At 45.5% G+C, this 23,075-nt stretch overlaps 1 protein-coding gene across 2 annotated transcripts in view; it reads left to right on the top strand.

Annotated features, from left to right (window-relative positions):
- Positions 1 to 1,592: 1,592 nt before the first annotated feature.
- The window catches only part of GM2A (ganglioside GM2 activator), a 26,085-nt gene continuing 4,602 nt past the window's right edge, over positions 1,593 to 23,075 (top strand). Inside the window, exons 1-4 of one of the 2 annotated variants that reach the window (XM_055430124.2) lie at positions 1,593 to 1,817; positions 6,906 to 7,058; positions 14,202 to 14,384; positions 14,722 to 16,296. In XM_055430124.2, coding sequence (XP_055286099.1) covers positions 1,728 to 1,817; positions 6,906 to 7,058; positions 14,202 to 14,384; positions 14,722 to 14,877 — 582 coding nt within the window. In that variant the 5' untranslated portion in view covers positions 1,593 to 1,727 and the 3' untranslated portion in view covers positions 14,878 to 16,296. Of the gene's footprint in view, positions 1,818 to 6,905; positions 7,059 to 14,201; positions 14,385 to 14,721; positions 16,297 to 23,075 lie in introns of those variants that run through there. The other variant, XM_055430126.2, reaches the window with a different exon arrangement.

Below are 23,075 nucleotides of genomic sequence, written 5' to 3'. Positions count from 1 at the left end.
CTTTGAGAACAGCTTCAGGAGAAGTGTGTTCTAGTTTTGTTCCTGCTTTGTGACATTGGGAGCTTCCCCAGTGGCTCAGTGGTTAAGAATCTGCCTGCAATGCAGAAGCTGCAGGAGATTCAGGTTCTATTGCTGGGTTGGGAAGATCCCCTGGAGGAGGCATGGCATGACATAGCATAACTTTGCATGGCAACCCACTCCAGTATTCTTGCCTGGAAAATCCCATGGACAGAGGAGCCTGGTGGGCTACACACAGTCCACAGGGTCGCAAAAAGTTGGACGCAACTGAAGTGACTTAGAATGCATGCATGTGACATTAGACAAGGCTTCTCACTTGGGGGGCCTGAAATTGCACTTGTGTATAATCAAGAGGTTGTGCTAGATGAGAGAGGGAAGGGGTTATCAGAATGGAAGGAAGGTGTGCAATTGCAAAAGCATATTAAAAGATTAGGTGAAATCTGGAGTTTAGTTAATACACCAATGCGAATTCTTAGTTTTTATAAGAAATACCCTTATATCTTAATGTTAACAATGGAGGAAACTAGGAGAGAGTTTTGTGCTATTTTGGCAACTTTTCTGTAACGTAAAATTAATTCAAAAATAAAATATTTCTTTTAAAAGATGATTCAGTTCAGTTCAGTTCAGCCTCTCAGTCGTGTCCGACTCTTTGCGACCCCATGAATCACAGCACGCCAGGCCTCCCTGTCCATCACCAACTCCCGGAGTTCACTCAAACTCATGTCCATCGAGTCGGTGATGCCATCCAGCCATCTCATTCTCTGTCGTCCCCTCCTCCTCCCGCCCCCAATCCCTCCCAGCAACAGAGTCTTTTCCAGTGAGTCAACTCTTCGCATGAGGTGACCAAAGTATTGGAGTTTCAGGTTGTTTTAAATTCTATTCATGCGTTCATTTTTTCAATAAAGATTGATTGCCTATTATGTGTCAGGCACTGGGTACACATTACTAGTGACCATAAGCCATGGTTTTACCCCCTGTGGGGTTTACAATTTGGTGGTAATTTGACAGGAATAGTATCAGTTCAGTTCAGCCTCTCAGTCGTGTCCGACTCTTTGCGAACCCGTGAATCACAGCACGCCAGGCCTCCCCGTCCATCACCGTTTCTTCAGTGGTAAAATGGAGGAAAAAAAATAGAGTCCCTATTTTACAGTGCTTGGTATGAATAAATTGTTAGTTGTCATAATAGTTATTAAAAAGACAGTGATTTGTAACGCGGCTCTGGGGAAGCATAGTATAGACAGGAAGTAAGACATTTTTGTTAAGAAAGACTTGGATGTGAAAATATGATGGTGCTTCCAGCAGTGACGCTAACAGCGGTGAGTTCAGAAGCAACAGCCCCGCCCCTCCCTCGCACTGGGCCCATCCCAGTCAAGTTTCGCCCCTCCCTCGAGTTCCCTCCCCGGTCGCGCACTCATGCCCCGCCCCTTTCCTCTGAAGGCACCGCCTTCACCCTCGGAAGGCGGGGCCTGACGCCCACGCGTGAAGCAAGGGCCTAAACGAAGAAACTCTAGGGGGCGGGGCCGGGAGAGCTCTGCCCAATCCCCGGCCAAGAAATCTCAGATCCGGAGGGGGCGGGGCACATTGGGAAGTGGCCGCATTTAGCTTTACATAGCAATGCACAGCTTTGCATAACCAATACGGGCAGGTATTTAACAGAGTCGTCTCCTCCACGAACCTGCAGTTAACCAGGCGAGGACCCACCCTTTACGATGAGCCCCCTGTTGCAGGCTCCCTTCCTGATCTCCCTGGGCTTGCTTCTTGCTGGCCCAACGCTTCCTGCACGCATTCTTCAGAACCGGGTGAGTGCTCTCTCCTTTAGGAGGCTGCTGCCAGCATCCCTGCCGAGCTCGGGCTGTGCGGCTTAGGGTGGTCTCTCCGGTCTCTAAGGAGGTGGTCTCTCCGGTCTCTAGAATTACTTTTTTGCAGTAGAACTTCCCAAAGTCACTAATCGTGGGGCTCTGAGTGGGTCCTTTTCTCTCTGCACGTTTCAGTTGGGTTTCGGTTTCCCTATCTGGACAGAGGGTGGGCTGTAAGGCCTTGCTCTGCTCCAGACTGTTTTGGAAGGATTAATCTCACTCTCTCCTGTAGTCTCCTGTCCTCTTTCCAAATGTCTGAGTGAAGTTTTGTAGAATTGCAAGACCAATTATCTACTCCCAGGCCCAGAGACTTAGCCCCATTTACATGTCCTCTCTTTTACCCCATGAGAAGGCCTGGCACCCAACTGCTCCCCTCTGTATTTCTCTGAGGCGCTGCCTGTTCTGGTGGGTGGGTGGTTCTGAGAGGCTGTTCAGGCCAGAAGGTCCAGACTTGCTCCTCTGGCAACAAAGCTGCAGCCCTGCTCCTGGGCGTGAGTCATGGAGAGGCTCCAACCTACAAATTTCCCCCTTGTCTTCTCACTGTGCTCCAGACCCTTGGGAAAGGGAAGTTCTGTCATTCTGAGAAGTAGAGAAGTCTATTTCCATGGCCTCTGCTGCACAGCTAGGAGTCAGACACTTGATATCTTTGGCAGCAAAGAGAGAGGCCCAGCCTAGGTACCCTCCCTCCAACCAGCTTGGAAATGTTTGTCAGAGCCAGGAATAGGGCAGTATGGGGGAAAGAGGAATAGGACTAGGAGGCTTGGCTTCTGATCCCTCCTCTGTCTCTAATCCTTGGGCGTGGCATTTGGGCTCCTTAAGCCTTGGTCTTCTCATCTGTAAAATGGGCTTGATAATACCAGCCTGCCTTTCTCAGTGGCTGTGGATGAAGGGAAATGCTTCCCTGGATGGAAAGGCTCTTAAATCTCAAACTCAGAAAGTGATAGAAGCCAGTGTGCTCAGTCTCATCCTCCCCAGGGGCAAAGAGTCTATTTTGCCAATTGAATGGAGGAGCAAAGAGCTCTTGGCTTTACTACCCCAGAGAATTCACAGTTAGTCCCTGAGTGTAGGTTGAGAATGTTTCTCTGGGCTCCAGATGTGACCACTATGGGGTGGAATCCAGCTAAGACTGGAACTTTCGCTGTATCCCCGCTCTCCTGCATATCTTGGCTGTGGATGCCATCCCAGACCAGAGTGTCTTAGGTTGGCAGTTTTGGAGAGGCCATGAGACATCAGGGAGTTAACCCACCTTACCCAGCCACAGGGAGGATGGTGCTCATCTGAGATTCCACAGTAACGGGTACTTCTTTCCATCCTTATCTTCTATCATCTGGGTTTTCTCTGGGCTCATGTGATTTGGAACCCTGACCTTGAGACCCTGGGCCACATGAAGGCTTGGGGTGACAGTGAACAGTGAGCATCAGGAAACCAGATTGAGTTCCAGTTCCTCTTCTCGCATTAACTGGGTCTCATGGCCTTAGGCTGTGGTGAGCCTTAGATAACAGGGGAGAATGCCTTGCCCCAGTTTGGGCATACAATAGGTGCTTAATAGACTCTCTGATACTGTCTGATATCATTTACTGTGCACACATTATGTGCTGTGTGTTGAGCCATGTGCTTTTTTCCCCCTAATAAGCTTATTTTAAGGGAATAATTCTAGAGTTACAGAAAAGTTGTAAAGAAAGTATAGAATTCCCACATACCCCTCACTTGGTTTCCCCTGCTAACATCTTTTTACCGCGGTGGGGCCTCCCCGGTGGCTCAGTGGTAAAGAAACCACCTGTCAATGCAGGAGACAGGTTTGATCCCTGGGTCAGGAAGGTCCCCTGGAGGAGGGCATGGCAACCCACTCCAGTATTCTTGCCTGGAGAATCCCATGGACAAAGGAGCCTGGAAGGCTACAGTCCATGGGGTCGCAGAGTCGGACATGACTGAAGCAATTCAGCATACACGTACACATGCATGACCATGGTACGTTTGTCAAGACTGAGAAACCAACAGAGGCACGTTACCACTAGCTAAACTCTTAGGCTTCCATTTGGATTTTACCAGTTTTCCCCTGGTGTCCTCTTTCGGTTCTAGGGCGAGTCTGGTGTACCACGTGGCATGTGTTGTCCTGTGGCTCCAGCCTCCTCTGGTCTGTGACAGTTTCTCAGCCGTGTGTTTTCAAGCCTGTGACAGTGTTGAGGAGTTGGGACCTCGAGCATTTGTACACTTTCTGTTTACAAATGTCTCACTTACCATAGTAGCCCTGTGAAAAGATGTAATTATGCCCACTTATTAGATGAGAAAATAGAGCCTCAAGAGGGGTCACCTGACCCCTGTTCTCAGCTAGTAAGAGTGGCTGCAGTGTGGTTTTAATCCAGGTCTGTGACTTGCATCCATATTTCTGCATCCACAGCTGTACCTTTGCCCTCTTCCATATGTTGCTTCTTCCCGTATGTTAGTCTGGGCTGGGATGACAGATATCTGGTGCCAGGTCTGCCCTTAGTGGGCACTGCTAAGGCATCATACCTCCTTCTCCTGATGAGCCTGGACTTGGCTGCAGAATTCATTATGACAGAAGCCTCTAGTCAGTCATCGAGAAATCACTTTGTTAAGTCTCCTCAGGGATTGGGGGAAGGAGAAGCGGGACACTTTGGACACTTCAACCTGGAATCAATCCTCACGGTGAGTCAGGCTGCCCTGGCATCTGTGGAAGCGGCAGTAGAAAATGGCCAGTCCGCCTACCCACCCTCCAGCCCAACTCTTAGTCCCAGGCACTCTTTCATTTGATATTGGCCTCCTAACTGGTCTCCCCTTTCCAAACAGGACTCTCTGCAATCCATTCTAACCATAAACTAGAGCAGGGAACTCTCCTGCAGTGGCATTCCGTTGCGTTTATAGGAAATCCAGCCTCCTGATGATAACCTATGAGGTCTTGCATTTATTAAACGACCCTGCCACCACTCTACCCTTATCTAGGCGCCTTGTCCATTATATCTAGCCCACTGGCCTTGTAGGGCCCAGAACAGTTGAGTGTCTTCCCAACGCAGGGCGCATGTTCCTTTGCTCATGTTCCCTCTGCCTGAATGGCTGGCTCCTCATCTTGCAGGATTATCCCTTCTCAGCACCCTATTTAAGTGAGTCCTTTGTTACTCTTAACATGATCCTCTCTGTTTGTTTCATTTATGACACCCAGAGATCATAGTTGGTGATATTTATTTACATTAGGGTATAAGCTCCTCACTGCAGGGCAGGCACATCTCTAATTGTCTACCTCTATGAATAGCACTTGTCCCCGGGCCTGTGATCATTGCTCCATAAATATCTGTGGAATGAACACTGAAGGAAACATTTGTTGGTACCTACCCTCAGGGGCTGTGGGGAACACAGGGATGAATCAGGCCTTTCTTAGTCATGGTCTGATGCTTCATTCCAAGGAACGAAGCCCATTCCAAGAAGCTCAGGTAAAGGGAAGTTTATTCCAGGTATACAAGGAATCTCATGGAACTCATGGCAGGACGCAGGGACTGGGACGTCTAATGGCTATCATTTAGGGAGCCAGCTCATGCTTTGTGTCTGGCATTGGGTTATGAGCTTTATATATTACATGCTGTCACCCTCTCAGCACTGTCACAGGTCTGAGAGGAAAGCAGAAAAGACTCCACTTAAAAGATGAGGAAACTGCTGCTCCAAAGGGGAAACTGGCCTACAGAATCACATGATATGGTGGTTAAGCTAGGGTTTCAAGTCATGTCTACTGACTAAAGCCTTGATGTACCCCATGTCTCACTCTAAAAACATGTTCTTGGCTACTCTTCTGCACTGCCTATTTAGATACGGGGCAGGGGAAGGGGCGACTCTATCTGTTCTCTTTTCTACGGACCAGCAGAGCCCTTAGTTCTTGACCCTTTGACTTGGTCACGAGTCTGTGTTCTGGCTCCATCTTAAAGTTTATGACCCCATGACCGCTCAAAGCCCAAAATCCTCTGAGTGATTTTGCTTCTGTCTCACTTCCCAAATTGGAGGCAGAGAGAATCTGTCAGCCCAGTCTGTGTTAGGTATTGTCTTCTGGTCCACCTACCTGTGGCTGTGTTGATGATGGAGGTTGACTTGGGGATGTGGGGATTGGCAGGTTTTCCTTCTAAGATGGGCTGTGCGTGGGGGGAATACTGAAAGTCTCTCGTAGATGGCCTTCACGGGGCTGGGAAAAGTGCGAGTGGGTAGGCGGAGCCTGCAGGGTGTGGGGAGTGTGGTCACAGGATTCTGTGGGAGTGGGGAGTCAGTGGTCATTTGTAGTTAGACCTGATGATGGAGTCAGGGATCAGGAGACCTCTCGGGGGATGTGGAGGAGGAGGAGGAGGATATGGCTCAGCAGAGGGGAGGGGGATGACTTGGGGTGTGGGACCAGGCAGGGCATGAGCAGTGGGATGGGAGTAAAAATGCACTGGTTAGAATTGGGAAGTTTGTTCACTAGGGATTGTTCATCAACAAGTGGCCCCCTGGGGATCTTTTCATGTGTGTCCTAGTCCCTCCCTGAGTTAACTGTCCCTCCTTGAGGGTGCGGTGTTCCATGCTGTTATGTTCCCCATTGTTTTGTGTTTCTTATTGTTTCTGGTCCTGGATTGGGCCCAAGGTGTGATGTGAATCAGGTTCTGGGCATGGGCTGTAAGGGTGAATCCTCCAAAAACTTCCCTCTGAGAAGATGCCAAGACTAGCAGGAGAGGTGGGTGGAGCAGGGAGGTGAGGGATCAGAGAAGGTAGATATGGCTAGTCACCTAGTTTGAAGTTCAGGGTCTGTGATATTGTCCTCTATAGTTCACAGCATACATTTGGGAGATTGTCTTTTAAGTCTTTTAGTTGAGTCCTGCCTACAAAATGGGTAGGACCAGAGTTATCCTAGGTTTACAGATGTGGAGTTGCAGATGAAGTTCAGAGCCAGCAGGTACCTCATCCATGGACACGTGTTCAGTAACCGCTCTGTTAATTCTTCTAACCTTTTGTCAACTCTACTTTTCTTTCCTTTCTGCTATATGTCCTTGGCTCTCCCAGGTGGGTAGCTTTTCCTGGGATAACTGTGATGCAGGGAAGGACCCTGCAGTGATCAACAGCCTGACTCTGGAACCTGACCCCATTGCCATTCCGGGGAACTTGACCATCACTGCTGAGGCCAAGACCAGTGCTGTCCTCAGTGATCCTCTGAAGGTGAGCCCAGGGTCAGGGAGGCACTGGAAGGAAGGTGCTATGGGCCAAGGGCAAGGCCCTGAGGCAGGTGCACTCAGGGGACTTAATACTTTTGGAATCCTGGAATCCCAGAGCAGCAAAAACAGCATAGGTTTGTATAAATGTCCTTTCATAAGTTTGCCTTTTGTATTTTTGTTTCAGAGTAACCGGTTCATTCATGCCTGCTGCCTGTTTTGGGGGTCGATATTTGTTTTCATACAAAAAAAAACAGAAGCTTTCTGTGTATCCACGGCAATTAAATGTATCACAGTCCTTTCCTCATTGCTACCTTTATACCATATGCTTCTATGCCTGTCCCCGTGCAGATCTATTCTGGAAACAGTTTGCATCGAACTCTTTAAAAAGTTTTCTGATTTGGAATCTGTGTCCCTGAAACTGCCTTTTGACTTGGTTAATCACAAGCCCTACCGCATATGTTTCTGAGCTCTTCTTGAGTTAGTAACATGGACAGTGCTTTGCACAGGGCCTGGCATACAGGACCAGCTCAGTACACATTCAGTCAGTTCAGTTCAGTTGCTCAGTCATGTCTGACTCTTTGCAACTCCATGGACTGCAGCACGCCAGGCCTCCCTGTCCATCTCCAACTCCCAGAGTTTACTCAGACTCATGTTCATTGAGTCGGTGATGCCATCTAACCATCTCATCCTCTGTTGTCCCCTTCTCCTCCTGCCTTCAATCTCTCCCAGCATCAGGGTCTTTTCCAATGAGTCAGTACTTTGCATCAGGTGGCCAATTATTGTAGTTTCAGGTTCAACATCAGTCCTTCCAATGAACATTTAGGACTGATTTCCTTTACGATGGACTGGTTGGATCTCCTTGCAGTCCAAGGAACTCTCAAGAGTCTTCTCCAACACCACAGTTCAAAAGCATCTTCGCCTTTCAGCTTTCTTTATAGTCCACTCTCACATCCATACATGACTACTGGAAAAACCATAGCCTTGACTAGATGGACCTTTGTTGGCAAAGTAATGTCTCTGCTTTTTAATATGCTGTCTAGCTTGGTCATAACTTTTCTTCCAAGGAGTAAGCATCTTTTAATTTCATGGCTGCAGTCACCATCTGCAGTGATTTTGAAGCCCACAGAAATAAAGTCTGCCACTGTTTCTCCATTTATTTGCCATGAAGTGATGGGACCGGATGCCATGATCTTAGTTTTCTGAATGTTGAGCTTTAAGCCAACTTTTTCACTCTCCGCTTTCACTTTCATCAAGAGGCTCTTCAGTTCTTCTTCACTTTCTGCCATAAGCGTGGTGTCATCTGCATATCTGAGGTTCTTGATATTTCTCCCATCAATCTTGATTATTCCAGCTTGTGCTTCTTCCAGCCCAGTATTTCTCATGATGTACTCTGCCTATAACTTAAATAAGCAGGGTGACAATATACAGCCTTGACGTACTCCCTTTCCTATTTGGAACCAGTCTGTTGTTCAATGTCCAGTTCTAACTGTTGCGTGCTGACCTGCATACAGATTTCTCAAGAGGCAGGTCAGGTGGTCTGGTATTCCCATCTCTTGAAGAATTTTCCATAGTTTATCGTGATCCACACAGTCAAAGACTTTGGTGTAGTCAATAAAGCAGAAGTAGATGTTTTTCTGAAACTCTCTTGCTTTTTCGGTGATCCAACATGTGTTGGCAATTTGATCTCTGGTTCCTCTGGCTTTTCTAAATCCAGCTTGAACATCTGGAATTTCATAGTTCACATACTGTTGAAGCCTCACTAGGAGAATTTTGAGCATTACTTTGCTAGCATGTGAGATGAATGCAATTGTGCAATAGTTTGAACATTCTTTGGCATTGCCTTTCTTTGGGACTGGAATGAAAACTTTTTCCAGTCCTGTGCCATCATGGTTATCTGGGTCAATAAAATCTTTTTTGTATAGTTCTTCCTTGTATTCTTGCCACCTCTTCTGAATATCTTCTGGTTTTGTTAGGTCCATTCCATTTCTGTCATTCGTGCCTATCTGCATGAAATGGTCTCTTGGTATCTCTAATTTTCTTGAAGAGATCTCTAGCCTTTCCCATTCTATTGTTTTCCTATTTCTTTGCATTGATCACTGAGGAAGGCTTTCTTTTCTCTCTTCGCTATTCTTTGGAACTCTGCAATCAGATGGATATATCTTTCCTTTTCTCCTTTGCCTTTCACTTCTCTTCTTTTCTCAACTATGTGTAAGGCCTCCTCAGCCAACCATTTTGCCCTTTTCATTTCTTTTTTTTGAGGATGATTTTGATTACTGTCTCCTATACAATGTTGCTAACCTCCATCCATAGTTCTTCAGGCACTTTGTTAAATCTAAATCCCTTGAATCTATTTTTCACTTCCACTGTATAATCATAAGGGATTTGATGGGCCTAGTGATTTTCTCTATGTTCTTCAATTTAAGTCTGAATTTTGTAATAAGGAGTTCATGGTCTGAGCCACAGTCAGCTCCTGGTCTTGTTTTTGCTGACTGTATAGAGCTTCTTCATCTTCAGCTACAAAGAATATAATCAGTATAATAAACCTATAATAAGTTGAAAATATCATAAATCAAAAATGCATTTAATACACCCAAGCTATGTAACTTCAGAGCTTAGCTTCCCCTACCTTATCCATTCTTGGAACATATATATTAGCCTATGGTAAACAAAGTCATTTTATGATATCATATTGCATATCTCATTCACCAACTCAATGGACATGAGTTTGGGTAAACACCGGGAGTTGGTGATGGATAGGGAGGCCTTTATGCTGCAGTCCATGGGGTCAAGAGTCGGACACAACTGAGCAACTGAACTGAACTGAACTGATGGCATATCTCATATATTTACTGAATACTGTACTGAAACGAAAGCCAGAATGGTTGTCTGGGTGCAGAATGGTTTAAGTACATCAGCTTCTGTGATCACATGGCTGACTAGGAGCTGTGACTTCCTGCCATTAGTGAGCATCACAAGAAGAGAGAATAGTACTGTATATTGCTAACCCTGAAAATGATCATATTCCAAAATGGGAAGTACAGTTCCTACTGAATGTGTATTGCTTCTGCACGTCGTAAAGTTGAAAAACTTTAAGTTGAGCCATGGTAAGTCTGTACTTTATTACTTGTCATAAATTTGGGCCATTGAACTTTTTAAAATTGGACTCAGATTCCCACTGTCCTTTCCCTTCCTCTTATGTTTCTCTTATATAATGTATATGCTTCTGATTTGGTCCCTTTATCTTTGCATAGGGTATATGCATGCTGCTGCTGCTGCTGCTAAGTCGCGTCAGTCATGTCTGACTCTGTGCGACCCCATAGACGGCAGCCCAACAGGCTCCTCCATCCCTGGGATCCTCCAGGCAAGAATGCTGGAGTGGGTTGCCATTGCCTTCTCTGAGGGTATATGCATACTCTTTATTAAATGAAAGACTCTCAGTACTTTTGTTGGAGAAAAGGTGATAAGCCTTTTACAGATAAGGGACACTGAGGCTCAGAGAAGGATGTAACTTGCCCCAGGTCAAGGCTGGTGTCCTTATCTAATGTTTCCTGTTCCTGAACTTTTTCTGGCAGGGAAGTAGAATTAGTGTTTGAAGTTTAGGAGGAGAGTACCCCAGGACTTTGCTCTTATCAGCAAAAACCCTGCCTAGGAGAGCTGCCCAGACTCAAGTACCGTATAAGCCTGAAGGGCTCTTAAGGTCAATGACTTCCCTCCTTGTTACTGGGACCCAGAGAAGAGTGACTGGTCCAGGTTCTGCAGCCTACTAGTGGTAGGAGAGACACTTCCTGCTTGTCCTTGCTGAAGTAAAATTTCTTCAGTCAAAAGTTCCATTTGGAACCTGGATGAATTTGATGCCAACTGCTAGTCAAAGCTTTGGTTTTTCCAATAGTCGTATATGTATGTGAGAGTTGGACTATAAAGAAAGCTGAGCACCGAAGAATTGATGCTTTCGAACTGTGGTGTTGGAGAAGACTCTTGAGAGTTCCTTTAACAGCAAGGAGATCCAACCAGTCCATCCTCAAGAAATCAGTCCTGATTATTCATTATAAGGACTGATGCTGAAGTTGAAACTCCAATACTTTGGCCACCTGATGCGAAGAAGTGACTCTCTAGAAAAGACCCTGATGCTGGGAAAGATTGAGGGCAGGAGAAGAAGGGGACGACAGAGGATGAAATGGTTGGATGGCATCACTGACTTGATGGACATGAGTTTGAGTAAGCTCCAGGAGTTGGTGATGGACAGGGAAACCTGACATGCTGCAGTCCATGGGGTTGCAAAGAGTCGGACACAACTAAGCGACTTAACTGACTGCAATTTTTAGAAGTCAGATGCCTCAGATTCTGTGAGCCATGGGCAAGACTGGACTCTGTCCAGGAATGCCTTTTTCTTTTGATGTGTTCCACAAGGTTTGGCATAATTTAGAACTCCCTTCTTTGAGCTCTCAGGTTCTGGTGTCTGAGACCTTGGTTTCCCCATCCTCAGGAGTGGTAAATTGCCACCATATTTGGCATGTACACGTATTTCAGGCTTTTAGACACAGGGTGTTTAGGCCTGATGGGTTAGCTTTCTTCTCTCTCTAAAGTCTTGTACCTGCAGTGCCTTTGCCTGAGTCCTTTGTCTGAGGTGTAAGTGCCTCTCCCAATCTCATCAAATGGCCCCCCTTCAAGTCAGTGCGTCTCTACCTACAGCTACTTATCCCTGAGCTAGAGGAGGCCAAGAGAAAAGTCATTGTTTTCAACTTGCAAGACATTTTACTCTTAGGATGCCATATCTTGTAGGTCTCTTCAAGATCATGACATCCAAATATTCCGTGGTCCAAATGGAGGAGCAGAGGCCTGAGAGGGGGAGGGACTTGCCCAAGCACCCTGGTGGGTACGGAGATCCTGATTCCATTACCTGCGAGTGCCTCTGTCTGTCCTGTGTTGCCAGGTCCTGTGATACAGGGGTTTATTTAAGTTGAGCTGTGGAGGTGCTAAGGAAGTCCTGGACTAGACGGACTGATGGTCCCCTTATTACTCAGCCTTGCTTGCTCTTTTTTTTTTGGCCACGCTGGGTGTCTTACAAGATCTTAGTTCCCCAACTCGGTACATGGCTGGAAAGCACCAAGCCCTAACCATTGGACCATCAGGGAACTCTCTTTGCTTTCTCTTCTGAGCCATGAGAGCAGGTAGACTGAGAGCAAGGACTAGAAAATCAGTCATGGTTTGTAATCCCCCAATAGCAGTAGCAGGCTTGGCTATTGCTTAAGTTTTAGGCACCCCCACCAAGTACCTCCTGTGCTATGCTTGTCCTGGCTGGGGGACACCTAGCACCTGGTAGATGCAGCCCCACAGGCTTCCACTCCTGTAGGAGCCCAGGCAGGACTTGGTCCCCGGTGGTCCCCTTAGCTGGGTGTTCTTGTTCAGGGCAGAACTGGCTTAACCATTTTCACTGGGATGTTGGCAAAAGCAGGAATGGTACTGGCTTGGTACTGGCTAAGAGAAGTCCCATAAGAAGGAATTTTTGGATTTCAGGCAGTGTGCTAACTATTTGACAGGCATTGTGTCACTCAGTGGGACCCTGCGAGAGGCTGATCCTAGTTTGGAGATGAGGGAATGGAGACAGAAGAAATTCCCCAAGGGTACTATACTAGGGCTTCCCTGGTGACTCAGATGGTAAAGAATGCACCCCTCAATACGGAAGATCTGGGTTTGATCCCTGGGTTGGGAAGATCCCTTGGAGGAGGGCGTGGCAACCCACCCTAGTATTCTTGCCTGGAGAGTCCCATGGACAGAGAATCCCATGGACCAAGGAGCCTGGTGGACTACAGTCCATAGGGTCGCAAAGAGTCGGACACAACTGAGCGACTAAGCACACACCGTACTAGGAAGTGGCTGAAGTAGCATTCACTTCCAAGCCCTCGGCTCTTCTAGGTAAAGGGTTCATTGAAGCAGGCTTGGTAGGAGAGGAGAGGGTTGGGCTGGGAGGGGCTGTGTGTGACTGGGGGTGGGGTAATATGTGGGGCAGCAGAGTGGGAGAAGGCACATTTGAGTCTGTCCACTCAGGATACATGGTGCATGGACTGCTCTGTCCTGGACCTGGGCCCTGACATGTGGGTAGTTGGAATGCTGAGTCCAGAGCCTGGAGAGCCAGCCTGAGCCCTGCAGGCTCAAGGGAAATAAATGCCTGTCCAGGACTTGCCTCTGAGAAATGGAAGTACGGGATCAAGTGAGCCTGGAGGCTGGGATTCATAGAATGCTGTGATGTTACAACTGCGAGTGATTCCCTGCTGTAACACCCACAGAGAATCAGACTTCTGCCCTTTGCCGACAGTTTTCTCTGATACCCTGGGGGGATGCGAGAACATGGTCCCTAAGGGACAACTCATTTAGCTCTTAGGCAGCTAATACTTAGTGAATGTTTAGCCCATGCCAGGCACAACTGGTCAGCCCCAGCCTCCAGAAGGGGAGCAGAACCATGGCCGTGTGGAGGTGTGCAGCACTCAGAGGTCTCCTCACCCAGCTTCTCTCTGGGTGCGGGAAGTCCTCCAGGTTCCTCAACTGGGTCTAGGACCCCACCTCTTCCTGAAGTAGTTCCATCCCTTGTGACCTCACTAACATTGTTAAGATCCTCCTCATACCAACCCCCAAAGTGATCTCCCTGTAAATTCTTATTGTTTTCAATTCTGTCTTCTATGGCCGCATGGAGGAAATAGGATCCAGGAATAGCAAATAGGTTTCATCTTGGTAAGCAACTCCAGTCGGCTGGTGGTAGCTGCCTGAAGTCCTAGGAAGGAAAAGGTTCTGAAGCCAAGACTGGGCTCAGAAGGGAGGTCTAGAAGCAATGCCATAGTTGGCCAATTAGCAGTGACATGACAAGTGAATTTCACCTTCAACCGATGGATAGTAAATACCTAAAGAATGCTAAGACGGTGTGTTCAGTGCAGGGGGAAAACAAAGTCACATCTGATTATTAATGGTCTGCTGTGGGCATAGGAAAGGGTAATACTGGGGCATGAGCTGCAATATTGTCATTTCTGGATCAGAGTATTGCCAAGATCCCATCCAGTTAAAAACTCTGTTAAAAGAAAATGCTGACCTTTGAAAGAGGCAGAGGAACTGGTTCATCTGCCTTGGAATTGTACATTTTCTCCAACTCTCTCACCAGGTGGAATTAACTGTGGAGAAGCACATAGCCGGCTTCTGGGTCAAAATCCCATGTGTGGACAACATTGGTAGCTGCACCTATGACAACTTCTGTAATACACTTGAAATGTTAATTCCCATTGAGGAACCCTGCCCGGAACCACTGCACACCTATGGGCTCCCCTGTCACTGTCCTTTCAAAGAAGTAAGTACAGGGAGGGGAGAGCATTTCCCCGTGACTGTGTAGAGACGTGGCATTAGGAGACATTCTCTTGCAGACCTGGACATTTGTGGGTGTAAATTGACCCGATCTATCCTGAATCACTTACCTTTTGGGGGCCTCGGTTTATCCATCTGTGAAATGGGAAACTTGATGCTTGATCTGACCGCCAGTGCCCTTCTGCTATTACATTCCATGCTCTACATGACTCTTAGGAGAGCAGGAAGAGGGGCAGTTCACAGCTGCAAACTTAGAGGTCACTCCAGGAGAGAATCCTGTCTGTAGGGTCCCACTGACCTGCAGTCCACTGGCTTTCCCACAGGGTGCCTACTCACTGCCCAAGTCTGACTTCATGCTGCCCGACCTGGAGTTGCCCAGCTGGCTCAGCACGGGGAACTACCGCCTGCAGACCATCCTGAGCAACAGCGGGAAGCGGCTGGCTTGTGTCAATATCTCCGCCTCCCTTAAAGGCAAATAAGGTGGCACCTGCCACTGCAGAATGAAGAGGGTGTGAGGAAGGCATCCTCTTCCTCTGTCTTACGTTGGCCAAGGCCAGATTCTACTCTCTCCTTTCTCAAGCCCTTTTCTACAATGATGATGTTCCCCTGCTGAAAGTCATCTTATGCCACCTACAGAGTTTAAGTGTGGGCCAGCAGCCCTGACCTAAGGGAGGATGAGCCTGGTGGTTTTTGACAGCCCAGGACACCTACTGGGGTGGCTACTGCACTTTCAGCCTCACCCCCATGGCTTTCTCTCTAACAGCTTAACTCATTTTCTAAGGAGGCTAACATGTTTTATAACCCCCACGTTCAGAGTGACCCAATCTTGGTCTCCTGAAGTACTTTTATGATTTTTCTCGTTGATTTTTCATGTATGTCACTGACCTAAAAGCAGAGTAAAAGTACTAACAGTTTTCATTTTACTCCCACTCCTTCTTACAAGGAAGGGTCTGAAGGAGTTGATCTAAATCTATGCCTCTGTTAACTTCTATAATTTAGTGTTCTTTTTCTAGACTTTCCCAGTTAACAGTGGGGCGCAGCGTATCCTGGAGAGACAGGGCATGTGGGAGAACAACTGAGAATGCTCTGTGTATTTAAGATAGTCTGCAAATTCAGGTGCTTTCAGGGCAAAGCGCGGGACATCCGTGAGTGATGAGGGCCATGAGAAGCATGTTGTTTCCAAGCATATCTTGCGTTTGTACAACAGCACTGATCCAAGGCAGCTGCTGCCCCATCTTGAGCTGGAGCTCTAATCAGGGATGTGGAAACTGGGCTAAGTTGGAAAGGGTACTCCCAGTAGGGGCAGTTGCTGTCCAGCTATTGCCAGTGAGTTCCACAGGAAACTGTGGGCCCAGCATTACCAAATATTCTCAACATTTTTCCCCTCAAGAGGCCAGAAATCCAGACTTTTATATGAAATCCATTTTTAAATATTGAGAGTGAATTAAAAAAAAAAAAACACTTCTCAGGCAGAAGGGGCCAAACAGACTTGTCGGTAAGGAAATCTGGCTCATGGGAGGCCAGTTCATGGCCTTGGATGTAAGAACACACATGCCTTGTCCTTTTAACCTTGAGACAACTCCAGCGTTGTTTCTCCTTCTGTGGGGCCGAATCCATCATGCCTGACCCGGCAGGCTCCTCTGATGCTGGGGGAGTGAGGTAGCCTCAGAGCTAAGAGCTTAGGGCCTCCTGCCCTGGCCCAGAGTGTTGTCAGGGTGAGGGAGGCAGAGCCTGAAGAGGTGGCCCCACCAGCAGCCATTCTGTGGAGCAGGGATCCGTGATGAGAGGTGGACTTATATCAGGTGCCTGGGTTTATTCATCATCCTGTCCTCCTATGACCAGTCTCAGGTTTGGGGCTCACACGAAGCCTGGAATGGTAATAAACCTTTTTGACTTGCTGAGAGTTCCTTCTTTGTTGGGGCTGCATATTTTTTCCCACTGATCGCATCTCAGAATTTCCAGCGCTTGTCTACTGGGTTGTTCCTGCTGGAAGAGTTTATGCAGTGGGACCAGAGCGGAAGCAGCGCCAGGGACTGGCTCTTCTGTTTCTGTCTTGTGTGCTGCTCCGTGTCTCTGCTTCACTCTGCCCCAGCACCATCCAGCTTCCCTTTTTTTTTTTTTGACCTTCCGCCTCACAGTATGGCCTCTCCAGCCTTTATTTCCCCTCCTGGATCTTTGGGCATTATTCTCACAGACATATTTTAGTTCACATCCTTGCATGGAAGGACGTTCAGTAGTTTGGTTAGTCTTCGTGTATGCCGTGCTTTTGGCTCAGATGCTCCTCCAGGTCTTGTTGAGGGGTGGCGAATGGTAAGTATCTCAAATCACAGAGCAAAGTGAACTTTTTAACAAATGGTGCTGAGCCAAATGGAAAGCCATTTGGAAAAAAGTTGAAATTGGATCCATACTTAATGTCATAGGAAAGAATAAACTTCAAATGAATCCAGGGTCTAAGTATTAAAAATGAAACCATACAAATACTAAAAAGAAACAGGTGAAATGTCCAGAGAAAATAAACACTGATAAAGTTGACTGCATAAGAAATAATGTGCTTGGCAAGAGACACAGTCAAAAGACTGGAAGAAAATATTTATAGCACATAACATAGACAAAAGGTTAATAATATTCCTACTATAAAGAATGAAGTATCAAGGGGTCAAACACCTGATAGAAAAATTGGGAAAATAAATGAACAGATAAACTCTCACATAAAGACATAAAAATGACCCTTAAACATAATAAGATATATAAACTCACTTCAAAATCAGAAAAATGTAAATTGAAACAATATTAACATAACATTTGTCAATTTCTTGGGTTGGTAAGAAAATCAGCACACTGCCACAAACCACTAGGCAAGGCTGTGTGGAAAAAGGGCCCCTCAAACATAACTGGTAGGAATACTGACTGGTTCAGTCCTTCATGAGGGGGATTTGTCAGTGTTACTGTTCATGTAGGCTTCCCTGGTGGCTCAGAAGGTAAAGAACCCACCTGCAATGCAGGAAAACCAGATTCAATCGCTGGGTCAGGAAAATCCCCTGGAGAAGGGAATGGTAACCCACTCCAGTATTCTTGCCTGGAGAATCCCATGAACAGAGGAGCTTAATGGGCTACAGTCCAAGGGTTGCAAAGAGCTGGACATGACTGAGTGACTAAACACACACACACACTGTTCATGTAAGAAAAATATGCATGTGTCTGCTCATATGTACATAAGGAAAAATGAGCTGGAAACTAATGAACTGGTTATTTACACAGAGTGGAAAGAAGAGGGAAATGGTAACAGGGTATAAAGGATGAAGAGGATGGGATGCTTCTGAGTATATCTTGTTGTACATCTGACTCTTAGAACCATAATAATGTTTCTGAGTCCCAAATCATAAATCAAGCAGGAGATAAGGGAAATTCAACATGGAATATAAACAGTAACAAAATAGATTTCAAATAATACAACAACACTGAAGTGGGTGGGAAAACAAAGTTACAGTGTTTTGATGGGGTACTGTAAAGCAACAGAAAAAAGGAACTGCACACAAATACTGTATATAGTATATACACTAGACTGTGTATAGTTTGTTTTTCACAGGAATAGCATTAGCAATTCTAGAAGTATTTCCTGTGTGTATGAGGACTGAGAAAATAAATATGGATGATGAGAGCCTGGGGGCACACTGAAAGGGCACAGGAACCAACTGGGGGGAGCTCTCAGTGGCCAAGTCTTGGACAACCTGAGAAAGAAAATAAATAATGACAGTAATAGGTTATAATCCTTTGAATGGAAACAAACATCCATGAGTCTGTATACAACAGAATCCCAACTAAATATAGAAGGAATGGTATTAACAGGAAAAAAATATCATTAGGTAAATGCCACTGTCAGTATTGTTGCATATAAGGAACATCTATGGATGCTAAAATTATTGGATAAACTTATAATGAGAAACAGGATTTTGCACAGTCTCAGGATATCTCCTCATAGGATACAATTACAAAGGGGGAAATGTAATGGTGGAGAAACCTGGCAGATAACACTTACAAGTGATCCAAGTTAACATCACCAATAAGTAATAAGACAAACTGACATCATGCAGCTCCCAATACGGTGCACTGATAAAGGACAGTGACACTTCTCTGGCATTGCCCAAAATGTGTAACCTCAACTTCATCACAAACCTAAATTGAGAAACACTACAAAAGAACTGGCCAGTCCTCTTCAAAAACGTCAGGGCCACGAACAGTAAGGAAAGACTGTGGAACAGTCACAGATCAAAAGAGAATAGGAATTGTGAGATATCGGATTAGATGCTGGATTAAAAAAAAGAATCAGAAATAGGATTTCACCAGGGTCAACTATTTAGGTTTAACGATTGTGCTATGTTTGGGTAAGATGTTAACATTGGTGAAAGTTAGGTGATTTAAAGTTCTTTGAAAATAAAAAAGCTATGACAAACCTAGACAGCATATTAGAAATCAGAGATATCACTTTGCTGACAAAGGTCCATATAGTCAAAGCTATGGTTTTTCCAGTAATCGTGTATGAATGTGAGAGTTGGATCATAAAGAAGGCTGAGTACCGAAGAACCGATGCTTTCAAACTGTGGTGTTGGAGAAGACTTTTGAGAGTCCCTTGAACAGGAAGGAGATCAAACCAGTCAATCCTAAAAGAAATCTACCCTGAATATTCATTGGAAGGACTGAAGTTGAAGCTCCAATACTTCAGCCACCTGATGCGAAGAGACGACTAATTGGAAAAGAACCTGATGCTGGGAAAGATTGAGGGCAAGAGAAGAGGGTGACAGAGGATGAGGTGGTGCGATGGCATCATCAACTCAGTGGACGTGAGTTTAAGCAAATTCTGGGAGATAGTGAAGGACAGGGAAGCCTGGAGTGCTACAGTTCATGGGGTCACAAAGAGACACGACTTAGTGACTGAACAGCAATGACAAAAATAAGATAAAAAGTTGTAAAAATATATTGCAGAAGTTTCTCCATGACAATTGAGAAGTGTTACAAAATAGAAGCTTATCAGGGCTTGCAGAGTCTGGGTCAGTGGGTGAAGTCAGGGCGGGGTTTCCTGAGGAAGTGATAACAGATCTGACAAATGAGTAGAAGTTAAGCAGGTAGAGACAGGAGGAAAGAGTTCCAAGTGGAGGAAACAGTATATGAGTAGGCCCTGCAGCAAGGTGAAGCTGCTTTTTGGAGACTGGACAGAGGCGGGTGCGGCTGGAGGGGAAAGGTGCCAGAAGAAGTGAGAGAGGCAGGGGAAGAGCAGACCACAGGGACTGTGGTTCACGTGAGAGTCTCCCTGACCAGCGAGTCCAACTTGCTAAGTTATGGTCCACTTGAATATTTTTCCTTAAGAGGGTCATATCACTGTAATTTCACTTCCAAGAGGTGTCAGCATGCCAGACATTCTGCTGTCCCCACTGCCCCAGCTTTTTTTGAACCTTTAATCTTAGATCAGGGAACTGCTTGAGGGTCTCCTTTGTGGGTTTGAATTAGGCACTGTGTCTGGATGCTGTTTGCTATTAACAAATCTCATGACTCCTTAGAGTATTGCCTGTCAGTTTCATTCCCGGGGGTCACAGTGGCTTATAAATCACTCCTGTCACTTGTGTTGACTTGGAAGTCAACTCTTGATGCTTCAATTTCTGATGGACAACTTCCACTGCCACCCCCATGCAGGGCTCATGTTGCTTAGCAATCTCAATCTGTGTTCTATAGCCATCTCAACCCTCTTATTCCTCTTTCTTTCTTTCAATGGGCTTGTTGAAGATCCAAATTCAGCTTCTTAAAATGGTTCTGTGTAACATTCCCCTCAAAGCCCCAACCACAGTCCATCTCAGTTATGTTAAGACGAATCACGTTCTTGGAGACAAGAAATGCAGTGGGAAATGATTCTGAAGGTTCTGGGGGTCAGGAATCCTCCTATAGCCTCTGTATCCTCCCAAATATCTCTATTCCAACGACCAGGTCCCAGTTTTTGCCAAGGAAGCACACGGCAGCAGAAAATTCACTACACATTGCTAAAATTGGAAAGGCCAATTTGGGTCCCAACAGTGATCTCAGAGTGCTGGCTGCAATCAGAAACTGTTCTGTACCAGTCATATGGTGGCCTGAGTCTCGTTATCTGGTAACTTACTTCCCTAATCTGAGTTTGCATATCATTCTATTCTGCACTCAAACCTTAGTGCCAGGGTTGGCTACCCACCATCTGCAGACTGTTCAGTGCTACAAGGAGCAGAAATTCTTGCATTCATTTTTTCAGAGGTTCTTTTGCAACCCAGAGTCTATTAGTTTCATGGGGTTTGCGATTGCTCTTAAAGTTGCATGCAAAATTTAGTATGTATATATGTGAATTGTATGGAAGGGGCATCCATGGCTTTCATTAGATTCAACAAGGTGTATGACCCCTCCAAAAGTTATAAACCACTGTCTTATTTGCATTTTATTGTTCTATATTCTATAGTAAGGCTTCTATATATGCATAAAGCCTCACCTGCTCTAGGCGCATGGTCTGGGTCCCCAAAGAGCAAAGATTTTATTATTGGCATATATTAATAGCCTTCTTAAGTCTTGATAGGATGGTCCTCCCTACCTCCTCTTCCTTCATGATGCCATAGCTACTTCACATCTCCAAGAGGTTGTTCCTTGACATCTGACCATTGCTAAATGAATGAAGGCGCATTGCAGGGTAAGAACTCTGCCAACTCCAGCTGGGATTCCTGTTATTTAGGCCATAGACCCAATCACCAAATGGAAGGCAAGGCTGAAAAATGATGTTACCTAGAAATACTCATTATTCTGTAGATGTATGCTTTGCATACTTTTCCATACGATAATATAGTTTGCTATAAAATGATTTTAAGAAGTGGTGCTTCCATTAGAGTGAAACAGATCATTAAAAGTTTCCCTCACATGAAGTTTCTTTAGTTATAAAATCAACACATTATTGTTAAAAATGTAACAACACAGGTAAGAAAAAGAAAAAACATAGGACTCCCCTGGTGGTCCAGTGGTTAAGAATCCACCTCACAATGCAGGGAACATAGGTTTGATCCCTGGTCCAGGAACTGAGATCCCACCTGCCACAGGGCAACTAAACCTGTGTGCCACAACTACTGAAGCCCATGTGCCCATGCTCTGCAAGAAGAGAAGCCACCACGATGAGAAGCCTGCACACAGCAACTAGAGAGTGGCTCCCGCTCGCCACAACTAGAGAAAGCCCATGCATGCAGCAATGAGGACCCAGAGCAGCCAAAAATAAATAAATTTACCTCCCCCACCAAAACCTACCCAAAAACAAAACCACCACCACCACCAAAAACCTACAAAATTTCACTCATAATTGAACCCACTTGGAGAAAATTCCTGTAACATTTTACTGGGTTGGCCACAAAGTTTATTCAGGTTTTTCTATAACATCTTCAGAAAAATGGGAATGAATTATTTTGTAAACCCAATATATTGCACATATCCTTCAAAACTATTTGACTATATGCACACATGCTTTTTTAAAAAGAACAAAAATAGCATCAGGTTTCACATTCTAGTTTTAACAGATATATAATGAAACTTATATATTGTACAACTGAATAAAATTTGACATATATATACACCTGGGAAACCATCCTCACAGTCAAAATAGTGAACATATTATCCATCACTTCTGAAAGTTTCCTCATGCCCATGCTCACCTCTCTCACCTTCAAGGAACCTGACTTTCTTTTAGTCCCAACAGGTTAGGTTGCTTTTTTTTTTTTTTTAAATGAATAGAATGATACAATTTGCCACCAGCCAATGCAGGGAATACAGGTTCAATCCCTAGTCCGGTAAGATCCCACATACTGTGGACCAGCTAAGCCTGTGCTCCACAACTACTGAAGCCCGTGCACTCTAGAGCCTGTGCTAGACAAGAGAAGTCAGCAAAATGAGAAGCGCAAGCGCACCACAAAAAAGAGCAGCCCCTGTTCACCACAACTAGAGAAAGCCTGTGAAGGAAGGAAGACCCAGCACGGCCAAAAACAAAAAAAGATTCATCCATGTTATTGTGTGAATTGATAGTTTGTTCCTATTTATCATGGGATTGTACTCCATGGCTTGGATACACCACAGTTTATCCATTCACTTGTTGATGGACATTTGGGTTGTTTCCTTTTTGCAACTGTAAATACAGTTACCATAAACATGTGGGGACAAGTCTTTTTTTTTTTGTGGCTGTGCCGTACAGCTTGCAGGATCTTACTCCTCAACCAGGGTTTGAACCTGTGCCTTTGGCAGTGAAAGCATGGAGTCCTAACCACTAGACTGCCAGAAAATTCCTTTAAAGTCTTTTTATAAGTAGAAAATCCCTTTCCTTTCAGGTAAATATCTTGAGGTAGAACAGTTGGATTATATGGTAGGTGTATTGAACTTTTTAAGAAACTACCAGACTGTTCGCCAAAGTGGTTGCACCATGTCCGTCCACAATAGCAGTATATGGGAGTTCCAGTTCCTCAACATCCTTGATGAGTATCTCAGTCTTAAAAATTTTAGTCATTCTAATGGGTAAACCGTACCATGTATGGTTTTAATTTCAATTTCCCTGATTATTAATGATGTTGGGACATCTCTTTGATGCTTATTTACCATCCATGTATATTTTTTTGGTGAAGAATGCATTCATATTCTTTGCCCA

This window comes from Moschus berezovskii, chromosome 8, assembly GCF_049115385.1.
Source record: "Moschus berezovskii isolate FMDL1 chromosome 8, NW_MosBer_1.0, whole genome shotgun sequence".
Classification (NCBI taxonomy): Eukaryota; Metazoa; Chordata; class Mammalia; order Artiodactyla; family Moschidae; genus Moschus; species Moschus berezovskii.
Note: the sequence above shows the minus strand (reverse complement) of the source record. Positions and strands in the feature narration are given on the sequence as shown.